Genomic DNA, 24,978 nt, shown 5'->3' with positions numbered 1-24,978 from the left:
ACTGCAACTAGAACTCTTAAACATTGCTAGTGGGCATGCAAAATGGTGCCACCACTTTCAAAACAGTCTGAGAACCTCTCACAAAGTTAAACACAACTAATCATTTGACCTAACCACCACATTCCTAAATATTCATCCAAAAAGGTTAAAATGTTCACAAAAGGCCTACACGTAAATTTTACTTTATGCAAAATTGCCCTAAGTGGTAAATATCCTTAAAGTCACTTTTCTATTTTTTTTTTTTTTTTTTGAGATGGAGTCTTGCTCCGTTACCCCCAGTTTGGAGTGCAGTGGCATGATCTTAGCTCACTGCAACCACCGCCTCCCAGGTTCAAGCGATTCTCCTGACTCAACCTCCCAAGTAGCCACCCACCACCATGCCCAGCTTTTTTTTGTGTGTGTATTTTTAGTAGAGACAGGATTTCACCACATTGGCCAGGCTGGTTTTGAACTCCTGACCTCAAGTAATCTGCCCGTCTTGGTCTCCTAGAGTGTGCTAGGATTATAGGTGTGAGCCACAGCGCCCAGCCTAATGTCAACTATTAATACTTGATTGACAAAAGTACATCCATTCAAAGAAATATTAATCAGTAATTAAATGGAACAAACTATTGATACATGCAAGGAATTAATAAATCTCAAAAGCATTGTATGGGCCCAGTGCAGTGGCTCATGCCTGTAATCCCAGCACTTTGGGAGGCTGTGGCAGGCAGATCACTTGAGGTCAGGATTTCAAGACCAGCCTGGCCAACATGGTGAAACCCCCATCTCTACTAAAAATACAAAAATCAGCCTGATGTGGTGGCATGTGTCTGTGATCTCAGCTACTCAGGAGGCAGAGGTCAGGAGTACAAGACCAGCTTGGCCAATATGGTGAAACCCTGTCTCTACTAAAAATACAAAAAAATTAGCTGAGCATGGTGGTGTGTGCCTGTAATCCCAGATACTTGGGAGGAAGAGGCAGGAAAACTGCTTGAACCTGGGAGGCGGAGGTTGCAGTGAGCCGAGATTGCACCACTGTACTCCAGCCTGGGCAACAGAGTGAGACTCTGTAAAACAAACAAACAAACAAAAAAACGCATTCTATGAAGGAAGTTAGATACAAAAGACTACATATTATAATATTTCATTTACATAACATTTGGAAAAATATAATACTATAGAGTCGGAAATCAGACCAGTGGTTACTAGGAGCTGTGGGTGAGACAGGTTGACTGTAAAGGGGCCTAGGGCAACATCTGAGATCATAGAAATATTGTATATTTTGACTGTGATAACGGTTACATGACTGTATACACTTGCCAGAAATCATCGAAGTATACACGTAAAAAGCATGAGTTTTGGTACCTATAAATTATACCTTAATATGCTTGACTAAATAAACAAAACTGATCCTCAAAATTGTAATTTCTTGTCTTGCTCTATGTGGAACAGAAGCTTGAGTTTACCTTTTCCCCACACATATTCCTAGATAAATCATTTAAACTATAAATCATTTTCATTTGTAACAAATACTTTCCAAGGATTTTTGCAGCCTGATAAAGTACTTTATACGTATTATCTCAAGTAATCTTACAATCTTAGCCACTGCAATTTCCACCTCCCTGGTTCAAGCAATTCTCCTGCCTCAACCTCCCGAGTAGCTGGGACTACAGGCACACGCTGCCTCACCTGGATAATTTTGTATATTTTAGAAGAGACGGGGTTTTACCGTGTTGCTCAGGCTGGTCTCAACAGCCCTATGAAACTGAGGTTGAGAGGTATGGGTAATTATAAAGTTGGGATTTAAACCCACGTATGTTGGACTGGGTTTAAATGTCTCCATGTCATCTTTCCCTCTATAGCGTACTGTGCCACCAAAACTCCAAAAACAGACTGAATTTTATATTCTTCATTGTGCCTAGCATATAATAATATCCAATAAAAGCCAACAACGGTGAAAACTACTCAAAAACTGAGTCCACTATCAAGTTCAGGATCTAAAGAAGTCGGCTTTTCTAAAGAAAATACTCCTTCCCCCATTCCATTCCTACTGTCTACCATATCTCTGATTTAGCAATCAGTTCATCAGGAAGAGGTATTTATTTGTTCTTTCCTCTCAGTTCCCCTGTACAATTTCCCTGCCTAGCAAAACACCTTTATCTCACGATGGCCCTGGGGACACAGCTAATCTCTTAACACTCCAGAGACAGTAGTTTCTATGGACATGAAATGAAGATCCAGATCATCTTTCCTAGGAATTATTTTCTTTTCTTTTTTGAGACACAGTCTCACTCTGTCACCCAAGCTAGAGTGCAATGGTGGTGTGATCTCGGCTTACTGCAACTGCAACCTCTGCCTCCTGGGTTCAAGCAATTTTCTTGCCTCAGCCTCCTAAGTAGCTGGGATTACAGGCGCCCACCACCACGCCCAGCTAATTTTTGTATTTTTAGGAGACGGGGTTTCATCACGTTGGTTAGGCTGGTATGGAACTCCTGACCTCGTGATCCACTTGTCTCAGCCTCCCAAAGTGCTGGGATTACAGGCATGAGCCACTGTGTCTGGCCGAATTATTTTCTTAATTAGAGGAGGGAGTAATATCTACCGGTTTACTGAGTAAAATCAGTTGCATCACTTCTTCATTTGTATTCCCCCATACAGTCCAAGATTACCACTTCAACTGCCAACTTTTTCAACAATTTAGCATTTAACAATTCTTCATTGGACACATGATCCCCTTCTAAGATTAAAAAGTACTGAAGAGAGGGACTCCTGGTCTGAGCCATGGCCCCTGACTGAGCCTTTCATTTTTATTGAAACTGCTGCCTAATGATTGGCTGGTATAAGGAAAACAATTTTCTCATATGTTCTTTAGAAGGCAATTTAGAAGTACCTACAGAATTTTTAAAATATACATATCCTTTGATTTAGCAATTCCACTTGTAACAATTTATCTCACAGAATCATGTAGGTAGACACAAAAAGGTATAAAGATGTACAAGAACTCTTTATAACAGCAAAAAATTGGAAAGACCCTAGAATATCTATAAAAATGGGGCTGATTACTTAAATTGGGAGAGCATACAATGGAGAATGTCACAGCTATTTAACATGGAGTTATGTCCAAGTTTTACTGGCAAGAGTCAAGCTGCAGACAGTATGTGTGTATAAAGAGTAAAAATGTGGGTAGTGACATCCAGCGAGATGGCAGAATAGGAAGTCTCAGACTCCAGTCCCTGACACCTCCAGAAAGTTCAACTAGCAACTATCCACAGACTAAAATATCTTTTTGAAAACCCCATTATTTGGAAACAAGCCTAAAACACGTGTGGTCCAAAGGACTGAATGAAAATTGAATTAGAGGGGTAGGGAGATACAGCCTCACTTCGACCATGCCACCCCTTCCCCAAGCTAGCACACCACCAGAGGGAGAGAATTTCCTTGGGACCACAGTTTCTACAGAAGAAAAGAGAACTGAAGGCAGACACACCACTTCCCTAGCATTCTGAAGTGCTTCTCAGGAAGCCCAACCTGGTCGTACCTCACAAGGAACAGTGGAGATAATGACACAGCTAGACTGCCTGTTCAGGGCTGAGGCAGGAGAACCACTTGACCTCAGGAGGTCGAGGCTGCAGTGAGCCAAGGTGGCGCCACTGCACTTCAGCATAAGTGACAAAGTGAGATCCCGTATCAAAAAAAAAGAAAAAATGTACAATATTGCTAATCATTTGGGAAACACAAATTAAAACCACAATGAGATATCATCTCACACTTGCCAGAATGGCTATTATCAAAAAAAAATAGGTATTGGAGAAGATGTGGAGAAAACAGAAAACTTCTATATCATTGGTGGTAATATAAATTAGAAGAGCCATTATGAAAAACTGTATGGAGATCTGAAGTCAGTTTGTGAAAGACATCCACACTCCCATGTTGACTGCAACACTATTCAAAACAGCCAAGTTATGGAATCAACCTAAGTCCTCATCAACAGATGAATCAATGGCTGGTGCAGTGGCTCACACCTCTAATCCCAACATTTTGGGAGGCCAAGGCAGAAGGATGGCTTAATCCCAGGAGTTTGCAAGACCAGCCTGGGCAACATGGTGAAACCCTGTATCTATAAAAAATACAAAAAAATTAGCCGGGTGTGAGGGTACACACCTGTAGTTCCAGCTACTCAGAAGGCTGAGGTAGAAGGAACATCTGAGGCCAGGAGTTTGAGGCTGCAGTTAGTTGTGGTCATGCCACTGCACTACAGCCTTGGCAACAGAGTTAAGACCCTGTCTCAAACAAACAAACAACAGATTAATAAATAAAGAAAATGTGTTATATATACATGATGAAATAATACTCAGCCTTAAAAAAAGGAAATTCTGCTATTTGAAACAACGTGAAGGAATTGGAGAACATTATGTGAGAAAAAATAAGCCAGGCACAGGAAGACAAATTCTCCCAAGCGAAATTTAAAACCATTGAACGCATAGAGGCTGAGAACAGTGGTTACAAAGGCTGGAGAGTGAGCAGAATGGTGTGGTAACAGTAAATGGGTACAAAATCTCAGTTAAGACAGGCACAGTGGGTAACACAGTGAGAACTGGTCTCTTTAAAAAGATGTCAGAGGGCTGTGCGCAGTGGCTCAGCCCTATAATCACAGCACTTTGGAAGGCCGAGGCGGGGGGATTACTCGAGATCAGGGCTTTGAGACAGCCTGGCCAACATGGCGAAACCCTGTCTCTACTAAAAATACAAAAATTAGTTGGGTGTGGTGCCGCAAGCCTGTAATCCCAGCTACTCGGGAGGCTGAGGCAGAAGAATCACTTGAACCTGGAAGGCGGAGGTTGCAGTGAGCTGAGATCGCGCCACTGCACTCTAGCCTGGACAACAGAGTGAGACTGTCTCAAACAAACAAAAAGATAGGAGACAGAGAAATAAGTAAGTCTTTGATACCTATCATACATCATTACAAATGTAGTTCATAACAGTGTATTGAACATTCCAAAATTGCTAACTTTCAAATGTTCTCACCACAAAAGAAGGGTTTGAAGTAATGAATATGTTAATTGGCTTGATTTAATTATTTTAAATTGTATTCATAAATGTAATATCACTTTGTGTTCCATAAATAAGTACTATTTCAAGGCCAGGTGCGATGGCTCATGCCTGTAATCCCAGCACTTTGGGAGGCTGAGGCGGGCAGATCACTTGAGGTCAGGAGTTTGAAACCAGCCTGGCCAACATGGCGAAACTCCATCTCTAATAAAAATATAAAAATTAGCTGGGCTCCTGTACTCTCAGCTACTAGGGAGGCTGAGACATGAGAATCACTTGAACCCAGGGGGTGGAGGTTGCAGTGAGCTGAGATCATGCCACTGCACTCCGGTCTGGGCAAGAGCGAGACTGTCTCAAAAAAAAAAAAAAAAAAAGTACTATTATAAACTGTCTACTTATAATAAAAAATACAGTTTGAGTATCCTTTACCTAAAATGTTTGGGACCAGAAGTGTTTCAGACTTTAGGTTTTTTCAGATTTTGAAATATTTGCATTATACCTACCCATTAATCATCCCAAATCTGAAAATCCAAAATTCAAAATTCTCCAATGAGCATTTCCTTGGAGCGTTATGTAGGCTCTCAAAAAACTTCAGATTTTGGAGTATGTCAGATTTTGGATTAGGGATACTCAACTGTAAAAAGAAGAAAAAAAGAAAAGAAACCCTCTTCAAAGTAAAAACACCTAAGACACCAAAAAGGCAACAAAGGTAAAAATAGATAAAATTAACATCAAAATTAAAAACCTTCTTTGCACCAACGGACCCAATCAATGGAGGCAAAAGAAGCAACCTATGGAATGGGAGAAAACATCACAGATCTGATATGAGATTAATATCCCAAATATACAAAGAACTCCTACAACTCAACAACAAAAAAACTAAATAACCTGTTTAAAAATGGGATTTGAATAGACATTTCTCCATCTGAATAGCCAATAAACACATGAAAAGATGCTTAACATCAATAATTGTTAGGGAAATACAAATCAAAACCACAGTGATACCATTTCATACCCATTAGAAAGGTAGCTATCGAAACAACCAGGAAAGTGTTGGCAAAAATATGGAGAAACTGGAACCCTTATCCACTGCTAGTGAAAATGTGAAATGGTGAAGCTGACATGAAAAATAGTAGGATGCTTCCTCAAAAATTTAAAAACAAAATTACCATATGATCTAGCAATTCTATATCTAGGTATATATCCAAAAGAACTGAAAGCATGTTCTCAAAGAGACATTTGTGTACCCACGGTCATAGCAATATTACTCACCATAGGCAAAGATGGAAGCAATCCAGATGGTCCATCAATGGACAAATAAACAAAATGTGAAATGTGGATACAATGGAATATTATTCAGCCTAAGAAAGAAAGAAAGAGGCTGGGCATGGTGGCTCATGCCTGTAATCCCAGCACTTGGAAGGATGAGGCAGGTGGATCACCTGAGGCCAGGAGTTCCAAGACCAGCCTGGGTAACACAGTGAAACCTTGTCTCTAATAAATATACAAAAAAATGAGCCAGGTGTGGTGGCACACACCTGTAGTCCAAGCACACAGGAGGCTGAGGCACAAGAATCACTTGAACCTGGGAGGTGGAAGTTGCAATGAACCGAGATCGCATCGCTGCACTCCAGTCTGGGTGACGGAGCGAGACTCCGTCTTCATCCCATGTCCCCCCAAAAAGACGGGAAAAAATTTTTTCTACATTTTCTAAATTTTGACATTTTCTACAACATGAATGAAGCTTGAGGACATTATGCTAAATAAAATAAGCCAGTCACAAAGAGACAAATACTGCATGATTCTATTATATGAAGTACTCAGAACAGAAAATATAATAGAGACAGAAAGGAAGAAGAATGGTGATTGCCAGGGCATTAGGGAAAATGTAGAGTTAATAGGTACAGTTTCAGTCCTGCAAGAAGAAAAGTTCTGGAGATTGGCTGCATAATGTGAATATACTTAACACTACCAAACTGCACACTTAAAAATGGTTAAGATGGTAAATATATATTATGTGTATTTTACCACAATTCAAAACAATTTTTTATTCTCCTGAGATAGGGTCTCACTCTGTCACCCAGGCTGGAATGCAGTGACATAAACCTAGCTCACTGTAGCCTCTCTCAACCTCCTGGGCACAAGTAATCCTCCTGTCTCAACCTCTGAAGTAGCTGGGACCAAAGCCATAACTGGCTTTTTTTAAATTTATTTTTTATAGAAATGGGGTCTCACAGGCCAGGCACGGTGGCTCACAACTGTAATCCCAGTACCTTAGGAGGCTGAAGTGGTGGATCACCTGAGGTCGGGAGTTCGAGACCAGCCTGACCAACATGGAGAAACCCCCGTCTCTACTAAAATTACAAAAAAATTCAGCCAGGCGTGGTGGCACATGCCTGTAATCCCAGCTACTTGGGAGGCTGAGGCAGGAGAATTGCTTCAACCTTGGAGGTGGAGGCTGTGGTGAGCCGAGATCTTGCCATTGCACTCCAGCCTGGGCAACAAGAGCGAAACTCGGTCTCAGAAAAAAAAAGAAAAAAAGAAAAAATAAATGGGGTCTCATCATGTTGCCCAGGCTGGTCTCCAACTCCTAAGCTCATGTGGTCCTCCTGCCTCAGTCTCCCAAAGTGCTGGGATTACAGGTGTAAGCCACTGCACTCAACCTAAAAACAACTTTTTAAAAAGGAATACCAAAATGATAAACAAAACAATCTATACCTATTAGCATGAAGTTTAGAAGAATAAGCATCTAACTCTTTTAACAGTGGTCATCTAAGGATAATACTAGTAGGAAAAGGAGCAATTTTTTTTTCTGTTTCTATACTGTTTGGATTTTGATCATAAAAATGTACTAACATTTTTAAATTTTTAATAATTCCATTGGATATAACTTTTAAGTTAATCTCCAGGTACTAACAGACTTAAGTCCTCAAGCTACCTTAAAAATAAAGTTTTGCAGAGCGCAGTGGCTCACACCTGTAATCCCAGAACTTTGGGAGGCCGAAGCAGGATTGCTTGACCTCAGGAGTTGGAGACCAGCCTGGGCAAAAAAAAATTAAAAATTATCGACTAGATGTAGCTTCTCTATTCCCTCTCAAATCTCTGCCTGGTTTGGACCATCTGCCTCCACTCTTGCCCCTACCATGTTCACCAGGGTGACCCAGAAGTCCTACAAGGTATCCGTCTCTGGTCCCCGAGTCTTCAGCAGCTGCTACTACACGAGTAGGCCCAGTGCCCACATTAGCTCCTCAAGGCTCTCCCAAGTGGGTAGCAGCAGTGCTTCTGGGGTGGTCTGGGTACCAGCTGGGGTCTGAGCGGAGGCTATAGCGGGGCCAGTGGTAATGGGGAGCACCATAGCCATCATGGTGAACCAGAGCCTGCTGAGCGCCCTCAAGCTGGAGGTGTAACCCAACATCCAGGCCACGTGTACCCAGGAGAAAGAGCTGATCAAGACCCTTATCAGTAAGTCTGCCTCCATCACTGACACGATACAGCTCCTGGAGCAGCAGAACAAGATGCTGGAGAGCAAGTGTAGTCTCCAGCAGCAGCAGCAGACAGCGCAGAGCAACATGGACAACATGCTCAGGAGCTATATCAACAATCTTCAGCAGCAGCTGTACATTCTGGGCCAGGAGCAGCTGAAGCTGGAGGCAGAGCTTGGCAACATGGAGAGGCTGCTGGAGGACTTCAAGAATAAGCGTGAGGATGAGATCAGTAAGTGTACAGAGATGGACAATGAATTTGTCTTCAAGAAGTTTATGGATAAAGCTTACATGAACAATGTATAGCTGGAGTCTTACATGGAAGGGCTGACTGATGAGATCAACTTCATCAGGCAGCTGTATGAAGAGGAGATCCAGGAGCTGCAGTCCCAGATCTTGGACACATCTGTGGTTCTGTCTATGGACAACAGCCACTCCATGGACACAGACAGCATCATCACTGAGGTCAAGGACCAGTACAAGATTGCCAACCGCAGCTGGGCCGAGGCTGAAAACATATACCAGATCAAGTATGAGGAACTGCAGACACTGGCTGGGAAGCATGAGGATGATGTGTCGCACAAAGACGAAAATCTCTGAGATGAACCAGAATATCAGCCGGCTCCAGGCTGAGACTGAAAGCCTCAAAGGCCAGAAGACTTCCCTGGAGGCTGCCATCACAAACGCCAAGCAGCGTGGGGAGCCTCCATTAAGCACAGCAATGCAGCTGGGTGCAGTGGCTCACATCTGTTAATCCCAGTACTTTGGGAGGCCAAGGCAGATAGATTGTTTGAGGGCAGGAGTTTGAGACCAGCCTGGGCAACATAGCGAAGTTCCCTCTCTACCAAAAATACAAAAATTAACCAGTCTTATAACCCAGTCTAAAAAAAATAAATATTTAAAAATAATTTTTTTTTTTTTTTAAAAGATACCACCCCCAAGCTGGCATACCACGAGCTGAGGAATGTCAAGCTGGCCCCGGACACAGAGGCTGCCACCTACATGAAGCTGCTGGAGGGCAACAAGAGCAGGCTGGAGTCTGGGATGTAGAACGTAAGTATATATATAAAGACCACCAGTGGCTACTCAGGTACACTGAGCTTGGCCTATGGGGCCTCACAAGCCCTGGCCTCAGCTATGGCTAGGTTCCAGCTTTGACTCTGGCAGGGGCTCTAGCTCCTCTAGCCGCACCAGCTTCTCCAGGGTTCCTCCAGTGCTATGGTTGTGAAGAAAAGAGAGATCCAAGATGGGAAGCTAGTGTCCGAGTCCTCTGATGTCCAAGTAAAGGGCCATGGCAGCCCCTCCCAGCCCATCCCTTCCTGTGGATGCCCCAGAGCCAGTGGAAGAGGCCACTGTGCAAGGGAGCATAGGGAACAGGAGTGAATATAGCCTCGCGTAAGTGAGGCTCAGTCCTAGCCCTCAACCCACTCACAGAGAGAGTTTATTGCCTGGGGTACCCCCCTGGCCCATGACTCCAGCTATAAAACAATTTGTGTTTTTTTCCCCAAAATAAAGCCTCAACTACCTCTGCCATTTAAAAAAAAAATTGCCAGGCTTGGTGGTGTGTGCCTGTAGTCCCAGCTACTCAGGGGGCTGAAGTGGGAGAATCGCTTGAGCCCAGGAGGTCAAGGTCACAGTCAACTATGATTGTGCCACTGCACTCCAGCCTGGGCAACAGAGCAAGACTCTGTCTCAACAATAAAGTTCAAACAAGCATTTCCTCACAAAAGCATGCATCAGTAGATAGTTAAGGAAAATGCCTGTTACCCAGTTAACCTGAGATGCTACTAGGCTTACCCCACCATGACACTTTCCAGCCCATAATGCCTTAATCCAAATTAGAGGTACACTCTCTAATCCTGAAACTGTTGACAAGTGTGATATGACAAGAGTTGGTATCCCAAAGCACAATATCCTATTATTTTCAAACTTTTCCTTCTCCCTACCTGCTACTAATTGAACACTAGGCCCACATCAGCACTTTTCTTTCAGAGCCTGATTCTCTATTCCTCCCACCCCCACTTCAAGAATGCTATGAGGGTTAGGGGTGTCTATCACAACCCCCTCAGCAACCAACAGCCGTTCTAGAAAAGGTGACATAACCCAGGGCTGCCAACAAGAGCAGCTTCCCAGCAGGATGTTTTAGTAACCTTAATGAGGCAGAGAGCAACGCCTCCCGTAAATTCTGGTTGGAAGAAATGATCTAGAGATGGTGGAAAAGTACAACTTAAAAAGCAAACACCACAGGCTCCAGTAGAGCAGGAAAGCAAGCAGGGATTTCTAAATACAGACCTCAATTGTAAGAGTTCACTGTACCTTAATTCTCACTATCATCATTTGCTCTGTCAAAAATAGAACCTTCCATGTCTTGATCCATTCAGAATAAGCCACAGTAGGCACAGTTCTGCTTCCACAGGGCAGCCAGGTCAGAAAGGCCACACAGGGAAATGGAAAAGGCAGCCAGCAGGTTTTCTCAGAGATTATACTCTTCTGGGCTTTTATCCTTCTTCCCAGCTATTCTGGTGCCAAGAAAGCTGCAGGGAGGTCTTTGCTCTGCTCTGAAAAAGCTTCAACTCAATCTTTTCACCAGCAGGGCTGAAGCAGTCTCAGGGCTGTAACTCCCTCTGCTGCCCAATGTTTTCTTTGCATGTTGTGATCAGTTTAATTAATTTCAAACTCAAATGTTAAAAGAACTAATTTCAAAATATAATCAAAAGAGCATGAGTTCAGACAGGAGGAATATAGATGGAATGCACGGTTCAAAGCTGGATACACTTCTGCATTCACCGACAAATCTCCTCTATCTCAGAAAGGATTTCTTTTATTCAGTTTCATGAACTGAAACTACAGTCTCCTTCACAGGCATGTAGAAAAGTAGGAGCCAGACTTCTTGGTCCTTCCTCACCCATCCTTAATAACAGCATTGCCTTTAGCAGAACTTAAGGCAGGCCTTATTCACCTTTCAAGATCCAATTTAAGTAGTACTTAGGATGAGGCATTAAAACTACCTGTTTACCAGTCTGTTTCACTGTATTGATTCAACACTGTGTCTAGCTAACAGCATATGCTCACTATCTATCTAACAGAATTCTAACTAGAACCGTGTGCGATATTGGGGGAAGGAAACCTGCCCATATAAGAATTCAACCAGAAATCACTGGGGGAAGAACCAAAATTCTTAAGAGATAAGAATAAGAGACAGGTGTGTTTCTCTAATATACCATTATTCTGCCTAACAATTTACCTACCAACTGTGCTTGTGGTCCTTTTCAGATTACCAATCTCAGTCTCTTTCCTGTAAACTCTTAACTCATTTTTAAAGTACTTGAAAGGCACTTCATTCTTTGCCTATACCCAAATACTTTTCACATTCTGATCTTAGTGATAAAATTCACAAAGACCTCACAGTGACTCAGAGTGTTGAGCAATACTGACCCAATTAAATAACGTACCCAACCTATTTAGGTTAGAAACTCTGGTATTCCAGCATCCAGAACCAGAAGTGATGAAGACATTTATTAGTGCAATAACCCCAATTTATTTTTATGAACCCTCCCCTTCTCCACCTCCCAATACTGGAAGCTTACCCGTCAGGCAGAATTCCTAATCTGCCTCAAAATCTACAGGTCCAAGCTCTGCAAATACCAAGTGCTCAAGGCAACTGCCACCCTTCAGAAAACTAAAGTAAATACCAACAATGAATGGTGTTAGTGTGTAAAAAGTCTCTACTGATGAATAGGAAGAAGCAATGTAAATTTTTTAATACAAACAATCCCACAGCATTTATTACCATCTTGTATAACATAAGGCTAATCAAAACAATATGAATAAATGTTCATATTGGACAAAGGACATCTAAAAACAAACTGTATTCTTCTCAACAATTTCTCACTTCATTGATCATTTCTAGTTGGAGACACTTTGTAGCAGAGTAATATTATCTCCCTTCAGCATGATCCGACCTGCAACACAAAAACAACAAAAGGCTATTAATAGCCACACACAATGTTTTACTCTCAGAATTTTGTATCCAGTTTTTGAATATTTTGAAAATGCTTTCTTATAAAAACATGTAAAAACATTTTCAAGTGTCCATATAGTGAAATGTTTTCTGGCTCCATTAGAATACACTTACCTTTTCAACAAACTAACAAAGGTAGATGATATTTCATGACAAGTATCATTTCTATGAACTAAGTCAACTCAATAGGCCTCATACAACATTTCCCAATGCTGAGTTTGTAAAAGTTTGGAAATGAGTTGTATGTCGAGTTTGGGAAATACAGCATATTATAACTCCATTCTTAAAGCTATTAGTATATTAAAGACTCCACCCTATCTCTACTAAAAATACAAAATTAGTTGGGCGTGGTGGCGTGTGCCTGTAATCCCAGCTACTTGCAAGGCTGAGGCAGGAGAATCGCTTGAACCTGGGAGGCGGTGGTTGCAGTGAGCCGAGATCGCACCATTGCACACCAGCCTGGGCAACAAGAGCAAAACTCTGTATCAAAAAAAAAAACAAAAAACAAAAAACAAAATTCCACCCCACAATAAACCTGTTTAAGTTTTACCCAAACTTTCCTAAGGTTATTTAAGACAATACTTCTCTGAGAAATCTATAAACATCTTCAGGAACACTGGTGTTCACTGGCAGAACAGTTTGAGACATGTTGATCAACTCCAACAGCAATTAAACTGTTCTACTTTCCCAGGCTTCTGCAGGTATTAATACTATTCTATTCTACAGGATGAATACTACCATGAGAATTCAACAGTTGGTAAATAATTTATAAATAATATGACCTCGGTGAGGCTAAGCTTGCCCTTCCTGGCAAGACATCTTAAAATCTGAAAAACCCAGCTGGGCATGGTGGCTCACGCCTATAATCCCAACACTTCAGGAGGCCAAGGTGGGTGGAATGCCTAAGCTTAGGAGTTTGAGACCAGCCTGGACAACACGGTGAAACCCCGTCTTCTACTAAAACACAAAAAATCAGCCAAGTGTGGCGGCACGCACCTGTAATCCCAGTTACTTAGGAGGCTGAGGCAGGAGAATCGCTTGAACCCATGAGGTGGAGGTTGCAGTGAGCTGAGATTGTGCCATGGCATTCAAGCCTGGGAGACAAAGCAAGACTCCGTCTCCAAAAAAAAATGAAAATAAACCTAAAAAACCCAGGTTTTCATAAAAATAGTATAAGCAGGAAGAAGCTAGCAAAACACCATACTGCTTCTCAGAATCTACTTTCCACATATCTAGTATAGGTTCATGAGAATCCTGAGGGTCTGAAAGAGAGACACCTGAAACCCACCACTGATAAAAGTATTAGTGAGCGTTTAACAAATGAAGACAAAATGCCTAAATAAACCTCAAGTGAATGGGATGTTAATAGAAATGATTCAGTGTCTTGAAACCGTGAATCCTAAGACCATTCATCAACTGGGTTAAGAAATACCATTCATTGCCAGGCTTAGTGGCTCACACATGTAATCCCAGCATTTGGGAGGCCAAGGCAGGTGGACTGCCTGAGCTCAGAAGTTAGAGACCAGCCCAGGCAACACAGCAAAACCCCATCTCTACTAAAACACAAAAAATCAGCCAGGCGCGGTGGTGCACGCCTGTAGTCCCAGCTACTCGGGAGTCTGAGGCAGCAGAATTGCTTAAACCCGGGAGGCGGAGGTTGCAGTGAGCCAAGATCGCGTCATTACATTCCAGCCTGGACAACAGAGTGAGACTCCGTCTCCAAAAACAAAAGAAAGAAATACCATTCATGGTTCAAGTAATTTTTAGTTTCTATTATGCACCAGGCATTGAGTTAGGTACTGAGCACACTAGGGATCAAAAAAGACATGATTCATGCACTTATGGTGAAGCATCTTATAACAGGAGAGACATTAATAAAATAATTTCAATAATAAATGTTTTACTACAAACTCAGGGAGCACATAACCCCGCCTCCCCCATCCCCAGCAAAATCAAATTAAACTCTGAACTTTTTAGAACAGGGCTTCCTAACCCCTGGGCCACAGACCAGTACCAGTCCTGGTCCCTGTTAGAAACCAGGGCACACAGCAAGAAGTGAGCAGTGGGCAAGGTGGCGGAGCTTCATCGTATTTACAGCCCCTCCACATCACTAGTATTCCTGCCTGGGCTCTGCCTCCTGTCAGATCAGTGGCGGCCTTAGATTCTCATAGGAGCACAAAACCTATTGTGAACAGGGCATAGAGGGATCTGGGTTGCACACTCCTTATGAGAACCTAATGCCTGATGATCTGTCACTGTCTCCCATCAACCCCAGATGAGACTGTCTAGTTGTGGGAAAATAAGCTCAGGGCTCACACTGATTCTCCATGATAATGAGTTGTATCATTATTTCATTACATATTACAATGTAATAATAACAGAAATAAAGTGCACCATAAATGTAATGTGCTTGAATCATCCGAAAACCATCCTCCACACTCCGGTCCATAGAAAAACTGTCTTCCACAAAACTGGTCTCTGGTGCCAAAATGGTTGGGGACCACTGTCTTAAAAGAACTGATATTTGATCTAAAGACACAAGGAATATCATATACAAAGATTAATGGTTGGGCAAATGTGCAGATTCAAAGAACTGAAATAAGACAAGTGTTGCTAAAGCTCAGAAAGTAAGGCACAGTGATATGAGATGAGCAGAGGGAGATAAGACTAGATCATGAAGATCATTAGATTTGCAGAATCGTTAGATTTTTTTTTATCCTAAGAGCAACAGGAAGTCACTGAAGAATTTCAAGCAAAGGGATGACATGTTCAGATTGGTGTTTTTAAAAGATGACTGAGGCCTGAAAAGCAAACTGGAGGTAGCTGCACAGAAATCAATTAGTAAGCTGAATTGGAAACTGGTGCCATTCAATAAGGCGGGAAATAATAATACAATAGCTCTAAACAGTGTGAGTTGGAATTGAGTTTGCTTTCTGATATGCTGACTTTAAGAAGCCTTTGAAACATTCAAGTAGAAATGGTGAATAGGCCCAGACTTGGGAGTCCCAAATTTGGGAGTCAATATACATAGATGGTAATTGAAGCTGTACTCCAGTGCCTAGGGAGACAATACTGAATGACAGGACGGCCTAGAACCAAGCCTGGAGCAACTCATTTAGTGACTGGGTCCCAAAGAATGAACATACAAGTCTGAAAAATAGCCAGATATGAAAAATAAAAACCCAAGTATAGTATCGTAGAACCAAGGTGTGACACTGCAAAATATTTATTTGGTCTTCAATCCCATACAACTCACAAAATCCTTAGAATCTCTAAGGTGTTGCCTTTTTGTATGCTAATGATTGACTGCCGGCCAGCAGCCCCTGCAAAGTTTCAGCATTGGAGCTGCTCACTGAAAGGACCAAGGCATTAGTGAGGTCAGACTTTCAGCCCCACCCTCCAAACCAGGGAGGAGGAGAGGAGCTGAAGGTTAAGCTGATCACCAATGGCCAATTTATTCAGTCAGGCCTACATAATGAAGCTTACATAAAAACTGAAAACAATGGGTTTCTGACAGCTCAACATATGGAGGTTCCCAGAGAGCGGTGAGCTTGTAGAGGGCACAAAAGCTTCGCATCCCTTCCTATATGCCTTGCCCTGGACATCTCTTCATCTGTATTCTTTGTAATATCCTTTATAATAAACCAGTAAATATAAGTGTTTCCCGGAGTTCTGTGAGCTGCTCTAGCAAATTAATTAAACCAAAGGAGGGGTCATGGGGCCCAGTTAACAGCCAGTCAGTAAGGACAGGTAAAACAATCTGCAGCTGACAATTGGCATCTGGTGGAGCATCGGGGGCAGGGAAGGCAATCTTGGGGATTGAGCCCTCAACCTCTGGGAATTGACACTATCTCCAGGTAGACAGTGTTAGAACTGAACTGAACTTGACAACTCTGAGCTGACGTCCACTGCTGAACTGACTGCTTGCTTGGTGTGTGGGGAAATACGCCCACACATCAGGTCACAGAAGTCTTCTGTGTTAATTATTGTCAACTGAGGAAATAGAAAAATCTACTTGGGTTCCCCCCCAACTCAGACAAGGGAACGAAGCGCTTTAAGGAGGGAGTGGCCAACAGTGCCAAATGCTGTTGAGAGTTTAATTAAAATGAGGATTAGTACTGACCATTAGATTTAACACCACTAGTCTTTGGTTCCCTTGGTGAGAGCTCTCTGGGCAGAGAAGCCAAAATGGAGTGTGGTGAGAAGTGAGTGGTAGAGAATAATTTCAAAAGTGTACCACTACTCTGAATAATAACTTCTCAAATGCAAAGTAAATTCAAACATGAACTGAGTTGCAGGTCACTGAATTCTGCAAGTGAATACAACATTTCTAGAATTCTGTAAGACCACTTATATCCTTACCCAGTTGTTTTCTTGACTTTGTTTTAGAATGAATCTCTTCTGCATCATCTAATACAAGGTTCATATATTCATCAAAACCCTAGAAAAATAAACAAACTGTCATCGTCGAAGAAAATCACATCCAACCCATTTTAAATGAGTATACCTATGCAGATAAAAAAATCCAACTAACTGGCCGGGCGCGGTGGCTCAAGCCTGTAATCCCAGCACTTTGGGAGGCTGAGACGGGCGGATCACGAGGTCGGAAGACCGAGACCATCCTGGCTAACGCGGTGAAACCCCGTGTCTACTAAAAAAATACAAAAAACTAGCCGGGCGAGGTGGCGGGCGTCTGTGGTCCCAGCTACTCAGGAGGCTGAGGCAGGAGAATGCCGTAAACCCGGGAGGCGGAGCTTGCAGTGAGCTGAGATCCGGCCACTGCACTCCAGCCTGGGCGACAGAGCGAGACTCCGTCTCAAAAAAAAAAAAAAAAGCACCGCGCTCCACCTTCCACCCAAAGTCTTTTTTTTTTTTTTTGAGAAAGGATCTCACTTCGTCTCCCAGGCTAGAATGCAGTGGTGTGACCTTGGCTCACTGCAGCTCGACCTCCTGGGTTCAAGCAATTCTGCTGCCTCAGCCCCACCAAGTAACTGGGACTACAGGCGCACCACCATGCCTGGCTACTTTCTGTATTTTTGGTAGAAACAGGGTTTCACCATGTTGCCCAGGCTGGTCTCGAACTCTGGAGCTAAAGTGATTCATCATGCTCGGCCTCCCAAAGTGCTAGGATTACAGATGTGAGCCACTGTGCCCAGCAAAATATTTAAAACTTAGCTGGACATGGTGGTGTATGCCTATAGTCCCAGCTACTAGAGGCTGAGGTGGAAGAATCACTTGAGCCAAGGAGTTCAAGATTGTAGTGAGCTATGACAGCACCTGGGTGACAGAGTAAGACCCTAACTTAAAAAAAAAAACCTCACTTAGGGTAGCCTGCTATCCCTATTTAACCCCACTGAGCTCTATTCAGGTATCGCCTAACCCACAACAAATAATTCCATTAGTCCCCACCCTCCCTAATTTCCTTTCTTCTGTCCCCTCTCTCCATATTAACATAGTTGCTCAAATATTTTTTATTCAAATAATTTTTAAAAAGTTAATTTTCAGCCAGGCATCGTGGCTTATGCCTGTAATCCCAAGACTTTGAGAGGCTGAGGTGGGAGAATCACCTGAGCCCAGGAGACCAGCCTGGGCAACATAGTGAGACCTCGTCTCCATAAAAAATAAAAATTTAGCAGGCTGTGATGGTGCACGATTGTGGTCCTAGCTACTTGGAAGGCTGAGGCAGGAGGACTGCTTGAGCCCAGGAGGTTGAGGCCACAACGAGCCATGACTGTGCCACTGCACTGCAGCCTAAGCAACAGAACAAGGCCCTTTCTCAAAAATAAAATACAAATTTTCTTCTCAACACAGAGGAAAGAAAATGAATTAAAAGTTAATTTTCCCTATTAAAAATTACCCAATCCTTACCTATCAGCAACAAAAAAAGGCTAAACAGCGGCCCCTGAAAACCTTTGCTTAGCTTGGATCTTTCACTTTTTATACACTGTTCTGGCTAGTCACTTTCTGAGAAATCTTTTTCTATGACCAAACTGCTATGAGATAAAATTGCCTGGATACTCACAATGATACAGCCTTCTATCCGCATATTCACTTGCTCGTAGAGCCACACCTGAATCCGCGATCTCTGAAATAATCATAAAAGTGGAAACGTTAAAAAAAGAAAAATAGGGCCGGGCACAGCGACTCACGCCTGCAATCCCAGCACTTGGGGGAGGCCCAGGCAGGTGGATCACAAGGTCAAGAGATAGCATCCTGGCTAACATGGTGAAGCCCCATCTCTACTAAAAATACAAAAAAATTAGCTGGGCGTGGTAGCACACGCCTGTAGTACCAGTTATCAGGAGGCTGAAGCAGGGGAATCACTTGAATCCGGGAGGCGGAGACTGCAGTGAGCCGAGATCGCGCCACTACACTCCAGCCTGGGCAACAGAGTGAGACTCTGTCTTAAAAAAAAAAAAAAAAAGAAAAAAAAGAAAAAGAAAAACAGGCCAGCTGCCTCGATTCACACCCGTAATTCCAGTACTTTGGGATGCCAAAGCAGAATAATTCGCTTTGCGGCCAGGTGTTCAAGATTAGCCTGCGCAACATTAAGCAAGATCTTGCCCCCTCCCCCGCCCTCCTCCCAAAATTGAAGTATACAAAACCTAACCATTTTGGTCAAACGACCAGAGAAATATGGCTCCTAAAAAAAACTGTAATGAATGTCAGTCAAGAGTTTTAACTAATCAGCCCACATCTAAGAATTATTCACCAGTAATAATAATCTCAAAGAGAATTTTCATTTAATAAGTTCTATATTGGAACTACATAACTTAATAATTTTCTTGTGATCTTGGGACTCGATATTTCTTACTGCTTCTGGTTTCAATCTATTTAAGAGTGAAAGTTTTTGACAGCATAGCACAAAGCAGCAATTTCTAATGACCAAGGGCTTATCTCCTGCAGCAAAATCCAGTTCCAAAACAAAGCTTTCTCATGTCACACACCTAACAACCAGGGCAGGAGCCCTCAATTCAGGTGGTTAAAAATTATCATCACCCGAAATTAATGTTTTTCAGTTGTGTTGTCACATTATAAAATTTAAGTTGCTAAAGTTTCCCCCAAAGGAAAGTAGCTGCCACCAAATTCCTCTGAAGCTACCCCTTCTTTCTTTTTCCGTCTTTAAGTTTTCCAACAGGTATTAAACACCACCTCTTGACATGGTTTAAGTTGGTTGGGTTTTTCTTCCAATGTTTCATCCTAAAGGGGAGAGGTTCCAACGTTCTAGGCATAATCACTACTAACAAAACTACTGATGCCCAAATACCATGCTCAAGTCTGCTGATAATACATTTTGGAATTAAAAAGTATTTTTGATCTTGCAAAGTAATAATACAATTCTTTGCATGTTGGGAAGTGGCATGGATACACAGCACTTCACATTAGTGCTTTCTCAGTACTCCTTCCCCTCGATTACCCTCCAATCTCCAGTTACATCTATTTTTAAATTCTAGAACACAGCGATTGCTCAGGTTAACACAAAAAACTAAATCAGTTCATCTCTTATTTAAAAAGTAGTTACGAAACAAGCAACTTACGTACATTTTGTAAGTATCTGAAGATGAGGTTCTGCACCACAGTGGCTAAGGAAAAAATAAAAAAGCAGCATAGACTCTGCTTCCTGAAACAACTGGACGACCCTGTTCCCGTCTCACCTTGGTATACTGAACACGAGGTCTGGTGCTTACGCAAACAAAAAGTACCCAGCTGGGCATTCATTAGGGGTCTTCTAAAGATTAAAGAACATCTCTTCCACTTTCATTCCCCTCGAGTTTCCCGAAACCTTTAACTCCCGTTTTCACTCCGCACCTAAAGTTCTCTTCCCTCCTTTCGCCGCCTCCATTCCTGCATTCCCCACGGCAGGGGTCCACCCAAGACCACCTCCCCACCATCACGGTTCTTCAACTACCCGCGCTTTCTTCCAGTCTTGGTCGCCCCGGGGGCTCATGGGATGTGGATTCGTACTCCGCTACCCCAGGCCTGCTCTCAGTCTGCGCCTTCGCACCCCGTATTCTGGCCCGAACCTCCCAGTCCTAACATCCTGCGTAGGATACGATGGGCTGCACCATAACCTTCTGAACTTTCTGGCCCTGGCCACGGTACGCCATGGTGAAATTTCACAAAGAGCACAACCTCACGCAGCCTCTGAGATCAATTTCCGGAATAAAGAACCGGAAGCGGAAGTGTGTGAAGGTCACGCGGTGACAAGGGCGGTGCCTAGGAAATGCCCCTCTAGCCACTAAGTCACGTTTCTTCGCTGCATGGCCTCCGAGGGAGGCCAAACTGAGGCGGCTGCGCTGTGGAAGGCGGGCCGGTCCTATAGCGCCACCTGGAGGCAGGCTGGAGGAGGTGCCTTCGGTTGCTGTGTCTCCAGTTTCTTTTCTTTTTTCTTTTTTTTTTTTTTGAGGCGAAGTCTCGCTCTGTCGCCCAGGCTAGAGTGCAGTGGCGCGATCTCAGCTCACTGCAACCTCCGCCTCCCGGGTTCAAGCGATTCTCCTGCCTCAGCCTCCCTAGTAGCTGGGACTACAGGCGCGTGCCACCACGTCCGACTAATTTTTTGTGTTTTTGGTAGAGACGGGGTTTCACTATGTTGGCCACGATGGTCTCCATCTCCTGACCTCAAGATCCGCTCCCCTCGGCCTCCCAAAGTGCTGGGATTACAAGCGTGAGACACCGCGCCCGGCCCGTATCTCCATTTCTGAGTTAGCTTAAAAAGCCAAAATCGTCCCACTGTGTATCTCTGTGTGTAAAGTGAGCTAATTTCGTGCCTTTCCTAAAAGTTTAGGCTTGATAGCAGCGTTGTGGTGGAAAGGGTAGGGCGGCAAGAAGCCCAAACTTCAGGCCTCCCACCTCTGGCAGTCGGCCAGGGGCGGTCTGCATTCCAAAGCCAGACGGCTGGTTCGCTCCAGTTACGGATTCAGCTCAGCCACTTCGTGGAGCGAGTTACTGTTCAGGTGGCAACTGAGGGTGGCGATTTACCATGAAGACGCTGAAATCCACATGCTGGGCGCAAATCCAGCTCTTTTAGAGTTGGATGACAAAGAATAAATTAGCCTCACTGTGCCTTGGCTTAGTTTTCAAAACGGAGATTAAAGTAAAGATTAACTTTACTCAGGGGCTTGAAGATTCAATGAAAGAATTGTCTATGTGTGCACACAGGCGTCAGCCAGTGTCAGAACATGTCCTTCCCTGGATAACACAGCTACGAAGTGGAGGAGCTGGAATTCGTAGGTGTGCCTGACCCCAAAGGCCACCTACCTTTCCATTGTGTCATGGCTTGTGGCCTGGCAGAGAGTTCATTTAATTGGCACACACATGTTATAGAGGAGGAAATTGAAGTTTAGACTTTTGAAAGGACTTGCCTTAAGGGAACACGGATTAGGGCAAATGGCAGAATCAAAATTAGCTTTTCTGAGGGCTTCTGTTTAGTGGGGATAATAGTAATGACGACCTCAGAAAGGGGTTGAGTTGAAAGTGATTTTTAAACTACGCAAAACGGCCAGGCTCATGCATGTAATCCCAGCATTTTGGGAGGCCGAGGCAGGTGGATCATCTGAGGTCAGGAGTTCGAGACCAGCCTGGGCAACATGGTGAAACCTTGTCTCTACTAAAAATACAAAAATTAGCCATGCATGGTAGCACACGCCTGTAATCCCAGCTACTTGGGAGACTGAGACAGGAGAATCGCTTGAGCCCGGGAGGCAGAGGTTGCAGTGAGCCGAGATCATGCCACTGCACTTCAGCCTTGGCGACAGAGCGAGACTCCGTCTCAAAAAAATAAATAAGAATAAATAAACTACACAAAGCTAGCAAATGCATGGGATAACTATTTCCTTTAAAAAATTACAGCCGGGGCTGGGCACAGTGGCTCATGCCTGTAAATCCCAGCACTTTAGGAGGCTGAGGCGGGCGGATCACAAGGTCAGGAGTTCGAGACCAGTCTGGCCAATATGGTGAAACCCCGTCTCTATTAAAAATACAAAAATTAGCCGGGCGTAGTGGCGGGCACCTGTAGTCCCATCTACTCAGGAGGCTGAGGCAGGAGAATTGCTTGAATCTGGGAGGCTGAGGTTGCAGTGAGCCAAGATCACGCCACTGCACTCCAGCCTGGGTGACTTCTTCTCAAAAAAAAAAAAAAATTCAGCCAGGTGCACTAGCTCATGCCTGTAATCCCAGCATTTTGAGAGGCAGAGGCAGGAGGCTTGTTTGAGCCCAGGAGTTCAACACCAGCCTGAGCAACATAATCAGACCTTGGCTCTACAAAAAAATTTAAAAGTTAGCCGAGCCTGATGGTGCGTGCTTGTAATCCCAGCTACTCTGGAGGCTGACGTAGGAGAATCTCTTGAACCCAGGAGGCAGAGGTTGCAGTGAGCAGAGATCATGCCACTGCACTCCAGCCTGGGCAACAGAGCCAGGCCTTGTCAAAAAGAAGAAAAAAAAAGATTGCCTAGCTGGGTTTGGTGGCATGGCCTGTTTTCCCAAGTACTAGGGGAGCCTGAGCTAGTAGGACTGCTTGAGCCTAGGAATTCAAGAGTGCAGTGAGCTGTAATGGCACCTATAAATAGCCACTGCACTCCAGCGTGGGCAATATAGTGAGACCCAGTCTTTAAAAAAAATTCCCCCATCCAAACCCAATAGAGTGTCACGTTGTCTGACTTCAAGACAGCATGTTTATTTTTCCCCACTACCCTCCCCCTTTTTTTTTTAGACAGGATCTTCTGATGTGGCACAGGCTGACGTGCAGTGGTGCAATCTCGGCTCACTGCAACCTCTCCACCAGGGCTCAAGCGATCCTCCGACCTCAGTCTCTGGAATAACTCGGACCACAGGTATGCACCACCACACCTGGTTAACTTTTTGTATTTTTAGTAGAGATGGGGTTCTGCCATGTTGGCCAGGCTGGTCTTGAACTCCCGGCCTCAAGTGATCTTGCCTCGGCCCCCCAAAGTGCTAGGATTACACGTGTTAGCTGAACCCGGCCAGGATTACTTTTTTAAATCCAAGTACATGATGTCTTCTTATTTGTTCAAACTTTCCTTTGAATCTTTCAAAAGTTTTTGGTTTTCTTCATATAGACTTTGTGATTTAAGTTCAACCTTAGATATTTCATCTCTCTTGTTCTTTTTTTTTTTTTTTGAGACAGAGTCTCGCTCTGTCGCCCAGGCTGGAGTGCAGTGGCGCGATCTCAGCTCACTGCAAGCTACGCTTCCCGGCTTCACGCCATTCTCCTGCCTCAGCCTGCCGAGTAGCTGGGACTACAGGCGCCGCCACCTTGCCTGGCTAGTTTTTTGTATTTTTAGTAGAGACAGGGTTTCACCGTGTTAGCCAGGATGGTTTCGATCTCCTGACCTCGTGATCCGCCCGTCTCGGCCTCCCAAAGTGCTGGGATTACAGGTTTGAGCCACCGCGCCCGGCCTCTTGTTCTTAAAAATTGTATCTTTTCGGCCGGGTGCGGTGGCTCAAGCCTGTAATCCCAGCACTTTGGGAGGCCGAGACGGGCGGATCACGAGGTCAGGAGATCGAGACCATCCTGGCTAACACGGTGAAACCCCGTCTCTACTAAAAAATACAAAAAACTAGCCTGGCGAGGTGGCGGGCGCCTGTAGTCCCAGCTACTTGGGAGGCTGAGGCAGGAGAATGGCATGAACCTGGGAGGCGGAGCTTGCAGTGAGCTGAGACCCGGCCACTGCACTCCAGCCTGGGCGACAGAGCGAGACTCCGTCTCAAAAAAAAAAAAAAAAAAAAATTGTATCTTTTCCTCAATTGTATGCTCTAGCTGGTTTTTCGGGGAAAAAGGAATAAATGCAACTACATAAAAATAAAATTTTGCGTGACTAAAAAGTGAAAACAAAGCCAAAACATCTGGGAAAAATACGTTTGCATTACATCTGAAAAATGACTAATTTTACTAATATGTAGAGTTCCTGAAAAAGAATGCTATTCTGGTTCTTTAATGATGTGTAAGAAATATTCCAAAACTTAGTAGCTTAAAACAACCACCATTTTGTTATAATTCATGACTTCATTGGTCAGGAATTTGGGCAGGTTCTCAGCTGGGTGATTCTTCTGCTCCACAAGACACATCTAAGGCTTTGGTGTGTATCTTTGGAAAACTGGCCTTAGCTGGGTCCCTATCTCTATATCGTCTCAGCTCTCATCACATGGTTTCTCTAGAAGGGTAGTATGCTTTCTTATATGGAGGATTAGGGGTCTAGCAAACCAAGGCTGAAGCTACCAGCACTTTTTTTTTCCTTTTTTTTTTTGAGATGGAGTCTCACTCTGTCGCCAGGGTGGAGTGCAGTGGTGCCATCTTGGCTCACTGCAACCTCCGATTCCTGGCTTCAAGCGATTCTCCTGTCTCAGCCTCCCGTAGCTGGGATTACAGGTACGTACCACCACATCTAGCTGATTTTTGTATTTTTAGTAGAGACGGGGTTTCACCAT

General features: G+C 43.8%; 1 protein-coding gene and 1 pseudogene across 3 annotated transcripts; one reads left to right on the top strand and one right to left on the bottom strand.

Moving 5' to 3' along the window:
- The first annotated feature begins 8,174 nt into the window (after nt 1-8,174).
- LOC111522692 lies at nt 8,175-9,896 on the top strand (annotated as a pseudogene).
- A 2,357-nt stretch (nt 9,897-12,253) lies between these two features.
- On the bottom strand, nt 12,254-20,721 carry SNRPE (small nuclear ribonucleoprotein polypeptide E). 3 transcript variants are annotated; one of them, XM_023186978.1, is made up of 5 exons: nt 20,589-20,721; nt 20,077-20,103; nt 18,557-18,619; nt 16,897-16,975; nt 12,254-12,475 (listed from the first exon to the last, which is right to left on the bottom strand). In XM_023186978.1, exons 1-5 carry the CDS (start codon nt 20,640-20,642, stop codon nt 12,420-12,422), a joined length of 279 nt encoding a protein of 92 aa, XP_023042746.1. In that variant the 5' UTR covers nt 20,643-20,721; the 3' UTR covers nt 12,254-12,419. The 3 variants fall into 3 exon arrangements, with proteins under 3 accessions (XP_023042746.1, XP_023042748.1, XP_026312470.1); XM_023186980.2 differs by having other exon boundaries at nt 20,077-20,117; nt 20,559-20,703; XM_026456685.1 differs by lacking the exon at nt 20,589-20,721 and adding an exon at nt 20,344-20,532 and having other exon boundaries at nt 20,077-20,117.
- Between the last annotated feature and the right edge of the window lie 4,257 nt (nt 20,722-24,978).

The sequence above is a fragment of the Piliocolobus tephrosceles genome, chromosome 1 (genome assembly GCF_002776525.5).
Source record: "Piliocolobus tephrosceles isolate RC106 chromosome 1, ASM277652v3, whole genome shotgun sequence".
Classification (NCBI taxonomy): domain Eukaryota; kingdom Metazoa; phylum Chordata; class Mammalia; order Primates; family Cercopithecidae; genus Piliocolobus; species Piliocolobus tephrosceles.
The sequence above is the reverse complement of the archived record's forward strand: the minus strand, read 5'-3'. Positions and strand labels throughout refer to the sequence as shown.

Coding starts and splice junctions, on each gene's coding strand:
- SNRPE (XM_023186978.1), bottom strand. CDS start 20,642: ATGGCGTACCGTGGCCAGGGCCAGAAAGTTCAGAAGGTTATGGTGCAG. Junction 16,976..18,556: donor GGATAGAAGGCTGTATCATT/GTGAGTATCCAG, acceptor TTATTTTTCTAG/GGTTTTGATGAATATATGAA. Junction 12,476..16,896: donor AAAGTCAAGAAAACAACTGG/GTAAGGATATAA, acceptor TTTGTGTTGCAG/GTCGGATCATGCTGAAGGGA.